Below are 20,262 nucleotides of genomic sequence, written 5' to 3' on the forward strand. Positions count from 1 at the left end.
TCAGTCTATAAGAGGTGAGCTAGTCGCATTAAAGAAAGCTGTTTACCAGTACTTGAAGAGGATTTCAAAGCGTAGTATCCATCTGTAACGTATATAAGCTCAGAATAATTATTTGTGGTATTGGAATAGTCACACCTAAATTATGGGTATGGGGAATAATATTCTGGGATATATAAGTGACCCTCCTGATCCTAAATTCATGCTAAAAGAAATCATTTACTAATTCATTGCAGAGTAAACCAACTTATGCCCATATTCTCAAATGTATACAGAATATAAGAAAAGTATATTGTTAATGCACAACACAATGTTAACAAAAAAACATTCCATGATACATTTCTGTAAACTGCATGAACTGACAAGTCATTCTCTTCATAAATAACAATGAAATCATGTTGTACTATTATTTCTGTCACAAATAATCAGGCGTTTACAATTAATGCAGTCTATTTTTGGTCTGAATCCATCAAATATTCCCTTGAGTTTTGAACACATGAGGCAATTACAAACAATTTGATGTAGTGAGTCTTAATACACTAAGGGCCTGATTTACTAAACGCCTGTCCTGTAAACCCAAAATGGGAGAAAAGCTTCAGGAAATGTTCATGCTCTTTCATAGGATATACACACACACACACATACAAATAGTTGCACATCAAAAGGTGTTTTCTGACTTAAATTGTCACAGGATAATATGATTTCCCAAAACTTCTTTTTTTCTCTTATGCTGCTACCCATTATGCCTTTTAACAGAGATTAACTGCAGATATATGTTTTACATGCATGTAGACCCTTGCTAACATGCGTTGAACTCTGACAGTTGGAAAAGCGTTAATGACAATTTCTCCTAGGACAATCAGGATGGTAGTCCTCACACATGGGAGGCATCATCAGATGGATCCTGGCACGGAAAACCTTTGTCAAAGTTTCTAGAACTTTGACTAGGCACACTTGTTTTTTTGAAAAATCTCAGTCTCCCAGTTCACATATTTGTTACATTGATGCTACATGCCTGGATACTTGTATGCCATTTTGACAAGAATAAATATAGGAACTCATAGATATCCTTAAATTTCTCATACTGCATGTGACTAAAAAGATTTAGAAAGCTATAAACACCAGTACACCCCCCTCACACACACACACACACACCAATGAATCAGACACTGAGATAATGAAATGCATTCCTGCTAGGGCTTGTACAAACTAAATTGCACTGGTGACACTAATCCGAAAGAACAATCAGAATAAAAATGGGGGATCTTTATCATTATAACTGCAAAGTAAATATATAAAAATAAATTAACACTACTGATTTAAATAATCTATTTAACTGTAACAGAAAAAAAGATGGCAAACAAAGGTTTAGCGAGAGTAATCCAAAAACAAGTTCTTTTTCTTGAAAGCTGTGGCAGAACCACTTTGGTTTGATGTAGAAAGGCAGTATATTAAGAGGATTGAATAAAATAAACTAACGGGCTCATTCATCAAAATGCGTTATAGCGTTCACACATGTGATAATACGTTAACTCATTCATTAATGCCATAATGCATGCAGTAATAACACTAGCGCACAGCACAAATGCAAAATTTGGGAAGGGGCGGGATTAGGGAGGCGTTTGGGCAGGATTTATGAAAATGAAGCGCAATATTGCACTGTGCGATAGCATAATGCATGATATCACACAGTTTTAATGCCAGAAATAACTATACCTTTTTTCCTGGCGTTAAGCTGTGCGATATGACCGAAACGGCTATAACTCCAATTGCGATACATTTTTCGAATTGTATTTCGGCCATTTCTGGGTTTGGGAGGAAAGAGGGAAGAGGGAGAAGGGGAGGGGAGAGGGGACGTGGACGGGTAGGGGGAAAGGGAGCAGGGATGGGGAGGGGGAGAGGGAGAGGGAGAAGGGAGTGGAGTGGATTAGAGAGAGACAGAGAGCACGTGCCTCTGGAAAGGCCCTCACAGTGTGCAACTATTTATATGTCTACAGGAGGGGCATGTAATAGTTCGATATGAGGTGTTGGTGGTGGTTTAGGTGCCAGTTTTTCATGTAGAGTGATACGTACGAACAGCACAGTACACCTCGGTGAAGATTTGACATCATTTGGAGTGAGGAAAGTCTCACAAAGATGAAATTTTGTACTATGTTATCTCACCCTAGTTTGATAGTATCGTCCATCAAGCTAGGGTGAGAGACATAGTAGAAATTTCATCTTTGTGATACCTTCCCGACTCCAAATGATGTCAAATCTTCACCGAGGTGTACTGTGCTGTTCGTATGTCTCACTCTACATGAAAAACTGGCCCCTAAATCTTAAAACACCACCAACACTTCACCTCAAGCTATTAGATGGCCCTCCTATAGAGATATAAATACTTGACTACTATGAGGGCCTTACAGATAGTCTCTCTCTCTCTATCATGCAGAGTGCGAGATGCAAAACAGGAATTATTGCAGGGCGCGAAAGGTTTACCGCACCACGCGATAATACCAATGTGAAGCGGTATGTTATCGCACAGTGTGGTAATTCTAAAATTTCCATAAACACGCCCCTTTTTCTTAGCGCGTGCGTTATCCATGCACTATTATAGCATTTTGATGAATCTAGGGGTAAGACCTTTAAGTTCTTCCTTACTTGTAAAGGGCGCAGATAGGTTAATGACTTCTTCCACCACTGCCCATCACTGACTGCATGCAACACAGCTTTGGTGGTCATAGTTGTATTTGACAAAACTTTCATGGTTGTAGCTGTGGTCCGATATAACAGATCAGTAGACTGACTGGCAGAGACTTTAGTTTCAGCCTGTAACATTACACAGCAGACAACAGCAGGAGATAAAAAAGCAAATACAAAATATGAACACAGACTTCCTAATATACTTACAGAAGCATGAACATTTATGACATACAAAGTCTTTCTTCTAGCAAATTATTAAATCCAATTCCCATTTTCAACCTACATTCAAAGGGAGTGCGTGCACACCTAAATATCAAACACAGAACTTCTTCCCACACCAAATTTTAAGGACATGTGAAAGAGGAGATGTGGGGGGGCCATGAAGACTTGCAGGGTACTATTTGTTTTTGGATCTCTATATATATATATATATATATATATATAGATATAGCTATATAGATATAGTTATATATATCTATATATATCTATATAGATATAGATATATAGATATAGATAAGATATATATAGATATATATAGATATATAGATACACATCTCAAAAAGTAGCTTCCTTTAGGTCTGGGTGGTACCTGTTTTCTAAATATTTATTAAGAGATTGATGTTCACTGCACTTATTTGTATTTGTTACATCTTTACATCACAAAGCTCAATAATGTATTTAATAAAGCATTTACATTTAACAGATTGGCAAACCTTCTCAAGTTATTAAAAATACTTCATTCAACAGTCATGATCCCCCTCTCATTCATCACACACTTAATCCTCCATCGGCATGTCCATTTCTTATAGAAGTGATGTTAAACACAGAAGCCAGTTAGCTGCAATTCTATAGTTTCTGTAGTAATTTTTTTTTACCGGCATAATAACTTTTTTTTATTTTGAATTATTAACCAATAGGAAGACTGTCACGGAAATGCTTGATTTGTTAATATACAGCTTTAACTTTGTAGTATCTATTTGTCAAGCTAGCCCAATTTGTGGTGACACACCTTGAGTTTGGATGAGTTCTCTGGGTCCTGTGCATTGATTAAGGTTGGTAATATTAACAACTGTATTCATTTTTCTGTAGTCTAATTAGCCTTGTTGTTTATTTATTTATTTATTTATTTATGTAATTGATGTAACTAGCTCTAGGGCTCTTGCTGAAGGAGTAGGATATCAATTCAAATAAACCCAGTGAGAGCAATTTTAAAAAAGCCATTTAAATAGCAAGTTATGCATTGGGAGCCCAGCTTTCAAAACTATCCGTATTAAGTGAACCAGCAAAGATTTATGCTAGTATTTTATAAACGACGTGATGGGAGCCACACCATTTATACAATACTGCATATTTCTGCCCTGAAATACAAGTGTACATTTTTATTGTAGGAACACACATTTTCTCTATTAATTAAAAAAAAAGTGTTTATTTTGCACACAATATAACTGTAATTACTTGCATGTAATACGGAATTAAATGCAGAGACAGTACAGTTCAACATTTGTGCATACAATATTCTGAAAATACTTACTTGCATGTATACATGGAATCACCGTTTCAACTAGACCCTTTAGTACTTCACCCTGAACTGCAATCAGTTAACACAGATATCCCACTCAAAAACCTCAGACAGAAAGTCAGTTTACTAGTGTAAAGGTGTTTGGACAAGTTTGGCAATGTATGCATGCATCCCCCTTCCAAAATAGCAATTTAAGCAGTCTAGAATTCTCCTATTCCACCCTATTTTTCTGGTGAAACTTTACAAGTTACTGCAAGTATGCGCATGCTCTCGTGGTTTATAAATTATATATGCGCATACCTGCTACTTACATGCATCTGTTTCTTTTATGTGCATGACTGCTTTATAACTCTAAAAAGTCTGAAAACTGCTCACTCTCAATACATGTGGTTTTCTACTGTGTGTGTACTTTTAGCTATATTGACAGGGGGTGGTCCCTGAACTGGGAGCAATTTTACATCTATTCCTGGCACACCACACAACCTACAGGTTTAAACCTTACTATAGACTGGGAGGCATTTTTGTAGGACTGTGTTTCCTTAAAAAAAAAAAAAAAGAAATCAAGCTGTTTTGAATGTTACTAATTTTTCTATTGATTTTTTGGAATATAGCGAGTAATATAATATCATTTTGTCACCAAATATAGTTTTACCACTATTTCTGGTATATCATGTAACCAACAAATTCAAACCTTAATATACAATAGGAAGTATTTTTGTAGAACGTTTCTTTAATAGCTTTTTTCTAACAGCTATGCACATTACTAAATCATTTTGCAAGTAAACAACTTTGAATTAAGTTGTTACATTTTTTAATCTGTGATTGATATGTGCATTCACCCACGTCACGCCATCCAGCTGGATCATACAGTATATATAAATACTGGTTTGCGCTGGTATTGTCCAGCCTTGCTATTGTTTTCCAGATCAAAATGCTGCAGGAAGGAAGGCTCGTTTAAGGTCTGTGCAAGTGAGTTGGTTTTTCCTTTAATCTTTAATTTTTCAATTTCAGCTTTTACTTTGTTTTCAACCTGAATTCTGGTTAGTGTCCAAATCATTTTTAGAATATTTTATAATGTTTGGTTCCAGGTTTTCATTTAAATACCGAAAGATTCTGAATATGTCCCTTTCTGAAATATTTATTGAGACTTTAAATTGTTTTTAAAATGCTAAAAATGGAAAGTCAGAATTAAAAAGTTTTTAATAGGAAATGTTGTGTTACACAATAGAGTTTAGGATTTGTATCATTTCTCATTCACAGTTTAAATGATCCAATTGCCCTTCCGGATCTCCATCTCCTGATGAAGCATGGTAGAGGCGAAACAAGGGAACCTTTGTTGAGAGGAGATGTTTGCACATTAGCCTTCATGACACTGAAGAACTACTGCAGCCAACATTAGTGATGAGTTGTTAATAACTTTTTGAAAGAATACTGTGGAAATGCTGTTGTGTTCGCAGTAAGGCACTTTAAAATTCATAAGCCTTAATTGGATCATTTGTTGGCTTTAGGACTATTTGTTTTACAGACATGTTTATTTTATTTATTTATCGAGTTTTATATACCATTGTTCGGTTTTGCCATCACAACGGTGATGACATATACTAGGAGAGGAACTGTTCTACATATATTTTAATACCTTATATTGGTGTTCAAAATTTTCTAGTATAAAAGAATTTTTGAAAATTTTGTTTCTAATATGGAAATATTTAAACAATTTTCTATGATCATAATGGGGATGTTTTTTTTTTTTTTATACTTTACGATTTTTTTTATGTTTCATTCATCAGTGTTAAGAACATATAAGAACATAAGAACATGCCATACTGGGTCAGACCAAGGGTCCATCAAGTCCAGCATCCTGTTTCCAACAGTGGCCAATCCAGGCCATAAGAACCTGGCAAGTACCCATTCTCTTCTTTATAGTATACTAGCGGTACCCGGCCACGCGTTGCAGTGGCAGAGTCAGGTTCTTTACCCTCCCTCCCCCTTCCCCTTGCTCATTTACCGCAGTCACTCATCCTCCTCCCCCTTGGTCACTCACCCCCCTCCCCTTCACTCCCCTGTCCCCACTCCAACTCTCTCCCCTCACACTCACCTCTCCCCTCATTCTCCCTCCCCTGAAATGTATGCTTTCTTAGCTAAGAAGACCCAGACTAAGAAGCAGCTAGGATGCCGATTGAGAAAAAAAACACCGAAATAGAAATTGGTGGTGGTAAACGTGGTCAGTCAGTGGGAGGTTGTGCGTGTTCTGTATCAAAATAGGGGAGTGGCTAACCAAGTTAGCACTCTCTATTTAGTTAATTGTTTTGTAGAGGGCTAATTAGGTGCCTTTCCGAGATCAGGGACGTTTTGTGTTTGTGATTATGTGTGCCCTCCATCTTTCCACCCCAAAAGAACCCCACCATAAACGCAGTGTTTAAATACGCACCCCATACCCCCCCCCCCCCCGCACCCCGGCAAAATACAGTAACCCACCCTCCCGCCCCCCGCGAGAGTTGCATAATGACCAAAACTCCCCCTCCCCCCCCCTGAACACGCGCGCAAGAAAATAACTAAGGCCCCCCCACGTGCAGCCCCCCGGATACCTGTGCAAACAGTCAGTCGGTGGAGCGGGTGTTTGGTGAGTTTTGGTGTGTTTTGGCAGGGTGTGTGAAGTAAGTCCAATTGGCATGTGTGTGTGTGTGGGGGGGGGGGGGTGTGAGGAGTGTGGATTTCTGTGTGTTCGGAGGGTGTGTGAATTAAATACATTTGTCATGTGTGTGGGGTGTGTGAGTGTTTGTGAAAGATGTAAGAGGATGCGCTGACGTCCGATGTCCACTAGATGTCGCTGTTTTGTGGAACCAATTTTTAAACCTTTTTTACCTGTCACAGGTGTGACATATATGTAATGTAAGTACAGAAAAATCTTCCCGTAAGTGAAAGGAAGGTTGTGTCCAAATTTGAAAGCAATCGGTGCAGTGGTTTCTGAGATTAGCGATTTTGTACAAACTATTTAACATTTTTATTTATATAGATTATTCATAGAACACTTTTGCAGATATTTGTACTGCCTTATTTTTTTTTCTCTCTATAAAATTATATAGTAGCAAATCTTTTAAGTATAGACTCTCTGGGACTATATTTTTAACCCTTCCTAATAATTCCTAACATTGTTTACTTTTTTTTGACTGTTGCAGTAAACTGAGCCGACAATTTTAAAGTATTATCCACTATGAAGCCTAGATCTTTTTCCTGGGTGGTAGCTCCTAATATGGAACCTAACATCGTGTAACTACAGCAAGGGTTATTTTTCCCTATATGCAACACCTTGCACTTGTCCACATTAAATTTCATCTGCCATTTGGATGCCCAATCTTCCAGTCTTGCAAGGTTCTCATGTAATGTATCACAGTCTGCTTGTGATTTAACTACTCTGAATAATTTTGTATCATCCGCAAATTTGATAACCTCACTCATCGTATTCCTTTCCAGATCATTTATATATATATATATATATATATTGAAAAGCACGGTCCAAGTACAGATCCCTGAGGCACTCCACTGTTTACCCTTTTCCACTGAGAAAATTGACCATTTAATCCTACTTTCTTTTTCCTGTCTTTTAACCAGTTTGTAATCCACGAAAGGACACCGCCTCCTATCCCATGGCTTTTTAGTTTTCGTAGAAGTCTCTCATGAGGGACTTTGTCAAATGCCTTCTGAAAAACCAAATACACTACATCTACCGGTTCACCTTTATCCACATGTTTATTAACCCCTTCAAAAAAATGAAGTAGATTTGTTAGGCAAGACTTCCCTTGGGTAAATCCATGTTGACTGTGTCCCATTAAATCATGTCTTTCTATATGCTCTACGACTTTGATCTTGAGAATAGTTTCCACTATTTTTCCCGGCACTGAAGTCAGGCTCACTGGTCTATAGTTACCCGGATCGCCCCTGGAGCCTTTTTTAAATATTGGAGTTACCCCAGTCACCTCCCTGCCCAATCTGTCTCTCACACTCACCCCGTCATCTCCCTGCCCAATCTGTCTCTCACACACACCCCAGTCACTTCCCTGCCCAGTCTCTCTCTCTCTCACATACCCAAGTCACCTCCCTGCCCAATCTGTCTCTCACACACACCCCAGTCTCCTCCCTGCCCAATCTCTGTCTCTCACACACACCCCAGTCACCTCCCTGCCCAATTGGTCTCTCACACGTACCCCAGTCACCTCCCTGCCCAATTGGTCTCTCACATGCACCCCAGTCACCTACCTGCCCAATTGGTCACTCACACACACCCCAGTCATCTCCCTGCCCAATTGGTCACTCACACACACCCCAGTCATCTCCCTGCCCAATTGGTCTCTCACATGCACCCCAGTCACCTCCCTGCCCAATTGGTCTCTCACATGCACCCCAGTCACCTACCTGCCCAATTGGTCACTCACACACACCCCAGTCATCACCCTGCCCAATTGGTCACTCACACGCACCCCAGTCACAAACCTGCCCAATTGGTCACTCACACACACCCCAGTCATCTCCCTGCCCAACTGGTCACTCACATGCACCCCAGTCACCTCCCTGCCCAACTGGTCAATCACACACACCCAAGTCACCTACCTGGTCAATCTGTCTCTCACACGTACCCCAGTCATCTCCCTAACCAGTCTCTGTCTCTCACACACAATTTGCTTAGAGCCCCAATGCTGTGTTCCCCTTTAATTTCGCAGTGGCAGATTTCCCATTACTGCCTCTGCCTTCTCAGCCGCACTGAAGCAGCAAACATTTATTTTAGAAAAATATGCCACAGCACTCAAGCCTTTCTTCTGGCTGTCGGGATATCCCTAGGCTCCCGCAGCCCCCCATCTTTCTGCTTTTATGGCCACTGGGAGCTCCAATTGCCCCATCTGTAATCAGCATGGCTGAGTGCCACATTTACTTTAATCGCGGCTTTGCTGCGCTCACTGTTGCATTGGGGGGGGGGGGGGGGGAATCCCCGGAGCAACCAGCCTCTTCGTGCTTGCGACTCACTGCCGCTTTGGGGAATCCCTACTCTATTGTGGTTTCCTGCCGCTTTGGAAGTGGGAAATCCTGGTGCGGCTGGCCTCTTTTCTTTGTGGCTCACCGCTTTGTTTAATTTCAGCACTTCCAGCCCATGGCGGCCAAAGGGTCAGGCTTCTTCACTGCCACAGGCCTGGACACTGCCACTCCTCCCAGCCCCCCTCAAACTACCCCACCCCTGGGCTGTGAGATGCCCCCTTCTTCCTGCCCCACTGGCCATTCAGCGGCTTCCTCCTCCCACCGGCAGGAAGAAGGGAAGAGGCTTCCGATTGGCCCGTGGGGGCAAGAAGAAGGGAGGCTTCTCATTGGCCTATGGGGGCAAGAAGGTGGTAAAGGGAAGTATAACTGGGGCTGTGGGACACCAGGAGCCATGACACATCAGCTGGTGCTTGGCGACACACCGGTTGAGAACCGCTGCTCTAGGGTATAACATGTTTAGATTTTTAATTCGCTCTCTATATGCTTTTGAATGAAGTCTACTGTTCATTTCTGGACAGACTCCAACTGATTGATATCCTTTTGAAGGTGCGATCTCCAGGATTGTACACAATATTCCAAATGTGTGCTACACAAGGCGGGTCCCAGTTATCCATGCTGCCCATTAATTACTACACTACAAGGCTAATCCTATAGCTAGGAAGAAGAGACATGCATGAATACACATGATCACAGAAAGGAGCTCTCCGTTGGTGTTGCTTACTACTGTGAGGTGCTGACAGCAGAGCCCTGATGTTGGCCTGAATTGAGTATCAAGCAGTGGTGACTTTTCCATGGCATACCTGATTAGGTCTGAAGGCACACTGGTTAGGAAACACTGATGTATAGATATGTTTTCTTAACTTACTATGGCCCACAGTCAGCTATCAAAATATCCATGCTTTGATGGTTGCAATAACAAGTGGCCTTATAAAAGGTGAACGCTGCTGTGATTCAAGGCAAGAGAGTGATACATTTTAAGTTTGTGGTTATGGAACACAGGCAAGAGTTTTAAACTTGTGGATTTTGAATTTTCCTAAAGTTGTATTTTCTACACCAATTGAACTACTAAGAATATTTTCTTGAAATCCTCAAGATTTCTACTGAATTTGTAACTCCAGAGGCAAGAGTATTATCCTTCCTTGGAAGAACAGAGAAAAGGACATGGCATGACTTTACGGAGTGGAGATCAATGAAAGATGGATTCTCTGGATCTGACCCAGCCTTTAGAAAGATCAAGTGAAGAGTCCAATAGAAGTACCTTCCTGGTTATCTTTGCTGTTGATCAGGACCCTAACTGGGTTCAGAGACTTTTTTTTTTTTTTTAAGAACCAGGAAGCAATTTTAGGAGGGAAAATTTTGGATTTATTCTGATCTTTCTAGGTTATGCAAAATCGGAGAAAAAATGTACACTGAATGTATTAAGAGAGAGAGAGCGCACAATGGATTTAATGATTCAAGACAGATGCACATTTAAAGTTATTTAAACTTTAAATGTGCATCTTTTGATGCACATTTAGCCAACTTTTTGCTAAGTTAAGTTATTAACTTAGCAAAAAAAATTATTGATCCCTACTTTCAACTGACAAGGATGGCAACTTTTGAATCTCAATAAATTGCTTCACTCAATGAGTTTCTGATATAATAATGTACCTCATACAGTAAATAGAGGGTATACTCAAACACCACCACAAATTATCAATACAATGAAAAATAAGTGGTGAAATAAATCACAGTTATATAAACCAAATAAATTATACCTGTATTTTTTTCTTCCAATTGACCATCCAGGAGAAAAATGGGGAAGACAGGATGGTCAGTTACTCATATTATACACTGCTTAATGCAGAAAATAATTACTTGATAGATTTTAGAGTCCTTTAGCTAATTACTTTATCTCCATCCTTCTTACCTTTAAACCATTTATTTTTATATTTTATTTTTAAGTTTTAATTTTTTATTAAACTTACAAATTTAAAATATTTAACCTATGGAATAACCTTGTACCCTTAACCTATTCTATCCCATAATCCTATATGATTCCATATTGTGTAATCCCATGTAATCCCTAACCCAACAAGGGCCCTTTGTTTTCCCTATAAGACTTCTGCAGGGGCTATCGTTATCCTTACAAAGCCAGTGCATAACTCACTCGTATGCTCAAGAAATAGATCAGATAATAGGAAGTATATTATAAATACCTCAAGAAATACATCAGGCAATGGGAAGTATATCATGAATACGTATCTTAATTGAATTTTATCCTTTATTTCTATTCAGGTTCCATTTTCTATGGCAAACTACTATATATTCAAGGAGTTGATTTTGTGACTACTTCCTACTGATTCTATAATTTTCCTAAGATATCTTTTATAATAGTACCATTCTATAGTTATCAATCTCCGAAATAGGTCTAAAATTAGTTGAATAAATTTACCAACCTATTAAGAGGGAAAGTATATTCAGCTGCAACACTGAATATTTTGGCCAAATTAGCCAAATATTTATTTATTTAGTGTATTTAGCTCATGCTTTTTCACTGTACCTCAAGGTGAGTTACATTCAGGTTCTATAGATATTTTCCCTATCCTCAGAGAGTTTACAATCTAAGTTCCTCAGAGAGCTTACAATCTAAATTTTCTGTATCTGAGGCAATGAAGGGTGAAATGATTTGCCCAAGGTCACAAGGCGTGGCAGAGGGACTTGATCCCTAGCTTTCCTGGATCTCATCCTGCTGTTCTAACCACTAGGCTACTCCTTCACTCCTCCAAATAAGTTCATCCAGCTAACTTGCTCAGCCCTATAATGGCTTACTATGGACCCCAGAATGTCCAGATGAAGAAAACATCATCTATGTATTGTGACCAGGCTTGGATTACAGAAAACCAGTTACCTGTTTATATATATATATTGTTTCTCATAATTTGCCATGCAGAAATTAGCCAAGTTAAGTGCCATGGAAGACCTCATGACAATACCATGGTTCAGCCTCATATGTTTAAACAAACTATTCTTGATCAAATCAAAAATAGTTATATTAGCACCACTTGAACCAATTTCATCACAAAATCAAGAGATACATTGTGGACACATCCTGTTAGTCAAAAGAAAAAGTACTGGAGTTAATGATGCATCTTGTGGAATATTTGTGTACAAAGAAATTATGTCCATTGTAACTAGCTTTAGATGAAATCTTTCACTTGTTCTAATTTCTACAACACATCAACAATATCTTGCATAAAACATCTCATACGCAGTGCTTCACATAAAAGAAAATAATTAATGGATAAAGATAATGGTTCAAACACAGATTCATTACCAGATACAATAGGTCTACTAGGTGGACTAGTTAAGGATTTGTGTACTTTATGAACTCCATACAATACTTGATTATCTACAGCCAAAAATATCTCTCTTTCATTGTGCCTCCTGCACTCTTCATGGGGAGCGGTTCTCGCTGAATTTCTTCTTTTACAATCAAGTCTTGTTCAACACAGCTTATACTTCCACAGGTTGGTTAACCATGCAGTATCCAAAGTCAAAAGAACAATTGAACAGCTACAAATTATAGTTCCCTTTTAATACTAGCAAGATTCAGGCAGGATTTGTAAATAAAATCTCCAACTGTCAGGTTTTCTCACTGTTGCAAAAATAAGTAAGGAAAAACTACCTGCAAACATTTTTTATTCCAGGCTGAATGGCAACACAATCCAAATCATCTTCTCTCACAGCAAAAACGATAAACATGTCCATCTTATCTGCTTCAGTCCTGCACCTTGACTGACTTTTTCTGCCTCTGCCCAAGCCCAGCTTTCCTCTAACTTCAAGTGCTCACTAGACTTATATGCACTTGATGGCTGTACCTCCCTGCCCCCAGCCTACACAGATCAAGTCAGGTGATCAGACTTCTCATCCCTAGTCCTCTCAGAAAATATAGTTTCCACTTGGAGTCCTAATGCCATAAATGTATTCTAAGAGAACCACTTTCTTTGTTGACAGCTTTTCTGCTTTTTCTTTGGTTCCCTAGGGAAAAAGTGATGAGGATACCCACACCTCATCAAAATTTTGTTGCTCAAATTCTATTAATAATTTCTGCAGTCGCTGTATCTCCAAAATGGGATCAGATGTCCATTTCTTATAAAACTGAGCATCACCTACTTGGTACTGCAACTCTGCAACATACTGCTTCCTACTGAGAATCACCACTTCGCCCCTTTTTTCGGCAAGATGTGTATCTTATGATAGCTCATACAGAGCCTAGCTTCTGAGCATAAATTATAAAACAGGGCTTCCCAAACCTTTTTTGGGGACCCCACAGCCAGTCAAGTTTTCAGGATATCCACAATGAATATGCATGAGATAAATTTGCATATCATGGAGACTAAGCATATGCAAATGTATTTCATGCATACTCATTGCGGATATCCTGGATATCTCCAGGCAGGTTTAGGAAGCCCTGTTATAAAAGGTCTTATGTTAAGTTGCTTCCATCATCACCACATCTTTTAAAACCAAATCTCTAAACATAGATATATATAAGGATCCATACAGCCTGGATGCCACTACTTGGTGGGCCTTTTTACACAATATATATATCCATGGAATCCTGCACTGAAACAAATCATGTAAAAATGTAGGCACAAAGGACAGCCCTTGATTTAGGACTTCCTCTGTAATGCAATATTCAGAATACCCAAAAAATTGAGGAACTTGCCTGGTTTGAGACAGAGTTAGTAGTTGACTCCAATTGTCCTCCTTTTAAAATGGCCTCCCTCGACACCTGTGAAGAAAAAAAACACCTCTATTTATTCTCTCTTCGTCTTTCTCCTAAAAAAAAAAAAAAAGAGGAGGGACATGTAGGATTTTGTACCTTAGGTTCACCCGAGCTACTTGATAACTGATATGAAGAATTGACAAAGGGAACTTTCTTATCCCCTATTGGTTTTGGTTCTCTGCATGCCCATGGATGCACCTTATGATTCTGATAATCCCACTCATCTTGTTGAAATTTCAAAATCTAAATTGTTCCACAGAGGTTTTAAATTCTTGTAAATACAACTCATACTCCTCAGTAGATAAAGACTCTTTGATATGTCAGGCAACTTCTGTAGTTGAGTATTGACCATTGCAGTGGTTTTCTTGATGTTTTCTATAATTACCAAAATTAAATCAAGTGAGCCCTTAAATATAGCACTCCATGTATTGATGGTAGATTCCATATTCTCATTTTATAATTGTGTCTTTTTATTAATCCTGAGAACCTTGGAATTATTTGATATTTTGAATACGCCATCAAGGTGGATCCATATAATTCACAAACTGCTTATACATATTCTCCCCAAGATGATGATAAATAATTACTACTCCCTACTTGTTGGAATAATGATGATTCCTTTAGTACCCTGGTTACATGCACATCAGAATAACTAAAGTGCTGTACATCCATTGTACAGTACTTGAAAATCCAAAATTTATATTAGTCATACTAAATTTGCTATAAGGATATGGTTAATTGAACATTGTAACTGCCTGTGAATGGGGAAAATATAGGCTCCTATGGTACAACAATGTACCCAATATCAACATAGTATGGAGAAGCTCACATGGACAATTGAACCTAGATTAGGAAGGTTGCTTAAATCTCTGTGAACAAAAGTTGATTTTTACATTACACACTATTATACCCCATGTTATGAATGAGACAATATAGTGGTATGATGTCATTTAAAATCTTGGCTTTACTGGTTGAGTCATTATATTTTTCTCCAATTGACTTCATTCTGAACTTGACTGTACATTTCAATAGATGAGCAGAGGTGTTAAAAATATTGCTGTCTTTTCGCTGTGTAGGAACACAGGGCTAGAATGACTACCTGAGAAATTTATCCCTGAAGCAGAGACTCAAATATCTTCAAAACACTAGACAATGTTGGGAATATATAATCTAATTAAGTTGGACATTTATTCTTTTATCTGCAAAAAAAAAAAATGTTCAGAGACCACAATCAGGAGACCAATGATTAGAATGGGGAATCAAGATTAACGCTATATGATTCCATCTATGAAGGTCTCCAAATATTTCTACCAGTAAAGGGCTTCTTAGTAGGTGTGCTTGGAAGACCACTTGTCTATATTTTATATTTTGTTAAGTATTTTGTACATATGCATGTGATAAGTAGTATATGTGAGAAATAAATAAATATACATAAAATGTGTTTTCCTGCTAATTTCCAGCATAGCCTTTTTCACCACACACATGTTGCCATGCTTAGGAAGTACAAAACATCCATTTATATTGGCTGATGAATATCAACAACTGGCTATCTATACTACAAGAGAAAGAGGTTTTATTGAAATCAAACCAGGCAAAACTCTTCTCTAGGCATGGAGATCCAAGACTACCTTTAGAGGCCCATAACTATTTGCAAATTAATAAAAACAAATTGGAAAAAAGGAAGATGGCTGTAAAATGCTGATGGACCCCTTCTCATTAAAAGCAGAAAAATGACACTATTACACCTCATTTAGGAAGGTATCAATGCATGAATCAATGTGTAAAATAGTTAAAGGGATTCATCTTCCTTTTTTCTAAAGCAAAACTTAAAGGGATTATATGTGTGCATTAGATATATTTGAATAAATGTATTTGAAACATAAATAGAAAATAGTTCAAGCTCATTTATGGGTAAGCAGCTAGAGGTAAGTGGGGAATCCCCACCATCACTCCCTATGGATCCTGCCATCACTGCAACATTAGTTGAGAAGAATAGAGGCCAAATAGCCAGCTCATCCTTCGGATCACCCCACAACCCATATATCCAGCCTAGGCCCCTTTAAGGGCTGCTGAAGGGCTATACCAAAGTTGTGCCCCTTTGTGCACAAATTCGGGAGCACCAGAAACATCTTTATTTCTTCAAGCTCTTAACCACCTCCAAACTGTGAGTAACCATTTAACTATCTGAACATAATCCCAATAGGGTTATCTTTCTCTCCTAAATCCAGCAATAACTCCTTGCCCTAATGCTCCACACATATGCACCAATTCAGCTACCAAGCCCAGCATCCCTCTTCCTATACTTAGAAAGTAGGTAGAGTGGAAGGAAATATAAAACAAACACATTAAACTCCTCTATACTCTCCAACAACAAATTATCTATCAGGTGGAAAAGTGACAACATATTCCCAACTAGCGATACCCGGCCACGCGTTGCAGTGGCAGAGTCAGGTTCTTTACCCTCCCTCCCCCTTCCTCATTTACCTCAGTCACTCATCCTCCTCCCCCTTGGTCACTCACCCCCCCTTCCCTCCCCTGTCCCCACTCCAACTCTCTCCCCTCACACTCACCTCTCCCCTCATTCTCCCTCCCCTGATACTCACCTCCCCCCTCATTCTCCCTCCCCTCACTGTCACCTCCCCCGCCTACTGCCTACCCTTCAGATCAGAAAACCTTTGTCTTTCTATTTCTGTGGGAACCCCCCACCCCCCCCCCCCAATCCCAACCCTTTAAATCAAATAATAACCCCCCACCCTCCTGCCCCCTCCCAAGACCTGGGAAATTAAAATTGTTGGTGCTACATGTGGTCTGTCCCTGGGCATCTGTGCGCGTTATGTAGCCAAATAGGGGAGTGCCTAACCAAATTTGCACTTCCAAATTTGTTTTGTAGTCTGGGGAGGGCTATTTTGGTGCGTTCCCAAGATCATGCAAGTTTACTGTATGTATTTGTGTGTGAACCTCCCCCTTCCCCCAAAAAACAACCCTATGAGAAACGTTCTCTTAAACTAACCACCCCACACTCTCCTGTCCCCCCTCCCCCAGCCCAGCGAAAAACAGTAGCCCACCCCCTGCCCCCCCAGAGTTGCTGAATGAAATCTGCCCCCCTCGTGACCCCTTCCCAAAATGTTCGCAATAAATTCATTACCACCCCCACCCTCCAGACCCCCCGAGACCTGATAAAAATGTCAGTCGGTGGAGCGGGCATTCAGGAGCGGTCCGGGAGCGATGTATTTGCGTTGGTCCATCGGCTGCGAGCACTGAAACGGGTTCCGACGGCCCTTTCCCCTTACTATGTCAGTGGGGTGGAGCAATAGCAGTGGTAGGTCCTCTGACATAGTAAGGGCAAAGGTCTGCAGGCTACCATTTTAAAATGACGCCGAGGGGCCCTCGCCCTTACTATGTCACATGGGCTACTGCTGCCTTTGGCATAGTAAGGGAAAGGGCCATCAGCGCCATGTTGATTGCTGGCAGCCGACGGCCGTAGTGCAGGAGATGTGTCCCGGACCGGTCCTGGCCCCCCGCTGGAGCCTCCCAGACTTCTGTCAGGTTTTGTGTGTGTTGTGAGGGTCTGGGAAGTAAATACATTTGGCATGTGTGTGGGGGGTGCGAGGAGGGTGGTTTTGTGTGTGTTGGGAGGCTGAGGGAAGAAAATCAATTTGGCATGTGTGGGGGGGGGGGTGTGAGGAGGGTGGTGAGTGTATTTTATCTGTAAAGGAAATAGTTATCTTCCGGCGAAAAAAGTGAGCGAATGTGTTAAAATGGAAGTGAAACGTGGACCTGGACTGGCGAAATTATTAGTGTAGCGTGTGTTAGTATAAGGTGTAACAGATGGCGCTTACATCCAGCAGATGTCGCTGTTTTCTCAAAAAAAATTTAAAACCTATTTTACCTGTCACAGGTGTGACATATCTGTAATGTAAGTACAGAAGAACCTTCCTGTATGTGAAATGAAGGTTGTGTCCAAATTTGAAAGCAATCGGTTCAGTGGTGTCTGAGATTAGCAATTTTGTCCAAACTATTTAACATTTTTATTTATATAGATTTAAGATCACCATTATCCATCAAAATGTGCCTCAAAAGAGCTTTGTTCCCTATATAGGTGACATGGAGCAGAAGAATCTCCCAGGAACCCAAACAGCTTCACACCAGACACCTCCCCCTCCAGTTACTCTAGACCACTGGAACGATACCAAGCTTACACGAAGCTCTCCTATGCCATTGCAACTTTGTCTTCTCAGTGCTCAGTCAGTGAACATTAAATCTTACTATATTATTGACATTATTGAAGCGTTAAATCTCCACATCCTCTGTCTAATGGGTCTGGATAGGCGAGGGTAACACTGTCACCTTTGCCCAACTCTGCCCACCTGGCTATCTAATACCACATATCCCAAAACATGGGCCATGGAGGAGGTGTTGCTATCATTTTTAATAACACCCTGTCTCTTAATCTAGTTACCTCCCAAAAAAATAGGCAAATCTGACTGCCTGGTTCTAAACTTCTAAGACAATGAAAGACCAAAGTGTTCCCTCATATACCAACCACCAGCCAATCACACATTCTCTCTTAAAATTTCAGAATTCCTCTGTGACATGACCACCATGTCTACAAACTCATAGTTGTTGAAGACTTCAACTTCCAAACAGAGAATCCCCCCAATGGCATTGCAGCTACTTTCTGACACAACATGGAAGATCTGGGACTTATCCACCTAATCAAAGTTCTCACTCACAAACAGGGTCACTCTCTAGACATATTTCACTCTGCAAATACCATAACAATAGACCCTAATTCATGGTCAAACCATTACTTAGTCCAAGCCACCATAGCAGTATGAAAAGCAAATTGGTCTTCCTCACTATCAAAACCACCCTCTAGAAACCTATCATCCATCACAAGCGAAAGCATAATGCAACTCCTCAATATTCTGGAAATTCAAAATCAAATGGACTCTCCTAATATCCTGAGTCTAATGCTAAAACGACAAATTTAACTCAGTGATCAACACCCTAATGCACTTAAACCCAATCCCACCAGACAGCTAGAAATTTTCCATGGTTCCATGAGGATTTTCTCCTTCTCTAGCAGCAATCCAGTCAACTTCAACAAGCATAGTGGACAATAACCTTGCAAGGAACATGAAAAAAATATAAAGCAGCCGTTTGACAGGTAAAAAAGGACACTCCAAACAACTTGAACTCTCTATGAGCCATCCGGGCAAACTGTTTGAACTAGTACAGAAGCTCTCTAAACCCATCTCTCTCACCACGTCTATTCCCACAGGGGACTATAACACAGAAGACTGTTAAATTCTTCATGGAAAAAATCCTAGTCATTCATAAGAAAATGTCATACTGGGTCAGACCAAGGGTCCATCAAGCCCAGCATCCTGCTTCTAACAGTGGCCAATCCAGGCCACAAGAACCTGGCAAGTACCAAAAACTAAGTCTATTCCATGTTACCATTGCTAATGGCAGTGGCTATTCTCTAGGTGAACTTAATAGCAGGTAATGGACTTCTCCTCCAAGAACTTATCCAATCCTTTTTTAAACACAGCTATACTAACTGCACTAACCACATCCTCTGGCAACAAATTCCAGAGTTTAATTGTGCGTTGAGTAAAAAAGAACTTTCTCCGATTAGTTTTAAATGTGCCCCATGCTAACTTCATGGAGTGCCCCCTAGTCTTTCTACTATCCGAAAGAGTAAATAACCGATTCACATCTACCCGTTCTAGACCTCTCATGATTTTAAACACCTTTATCATATCCCCCCTCAGTCATCTCTTCTCCAAGCTGAAAAGTCCTAACCTCTTTAGTATTTCCTCATAGGGGAGTTGTTCCATTCCCCTTATTTTGGTGGCCCTTCTCTGTACCTTCTCCATCGCAATTATATCTTTTTTGAGATGCGGCGATCAGAATTGTACACAGTATTCAAGGTGCGGTCTCACCATGGAGCGATACAAAGGCATTATGACATTTTCCGTTTTATTCACCTTTCCCTTTCTAATAATTCCCAACATTCTGTTTGCTTTTTTGACTGCCGCAGCACACTGAACCGACGATTTCAATGTGTTATCCACTATGACACCTAGATCTCTTTCTTGGGTTGTAGCACCTAATATGGAACCCAACATTGTGTAATTATAGCATGGGTTATTTTTCCCTATATGCATCACCTTGCACTTATCCACATTAAATTTCATCTGCCATTTGGATGCCCAATTTTCCAGTCTCACAAGGCCTTCCTGCAATTTATCACAAT

At 39.9% G+C, this 20,262-nt stretch overlaps 1 protein-coding gene across 1 annotated transcript in view; it reads right to left on the reverse strand.

Moving 5' to 3' along the window:
* NBAS (neuroblastoma amplified sequence) overlaps positions 1-20,262 on the reverse strand; it is a 1,239,997-nt gene that overhangs the window by 580,196 nt on the left and 639,539 nt on the right. Inside the window, exons 36-37 of the mRNA XM_029595926.1 lie at positions 13,938-14,003; positions 2,641-2,808 (exon numbers count right to left, since the gene is read on the reverse strand). Coding sequence (XP_029451786.1) covers positions 2,641-2,808; positions 13,938-14,003 — 234 coding nt within the window. The remainder of the gene's footprint in view (positions 1-2,640; positions 2,809-13,937; positions 14,004-20,262) is intronic.

Source organism: Rhinatrema bivittatum, chromosome 3 (assembly GCF_901001135.1).
Source record: "Rhinatrema bivittatum chromosome 3, aRhiBiv1.1, whole genome shotgun sequence".
Classification (NCBI taxonomy): Eukaryota; Metazoa; Chordata; class Amphibia; order Gymnophiona; family Rhinatrematidae; genus Rhinatrema; species Rhinatrema bivittatum.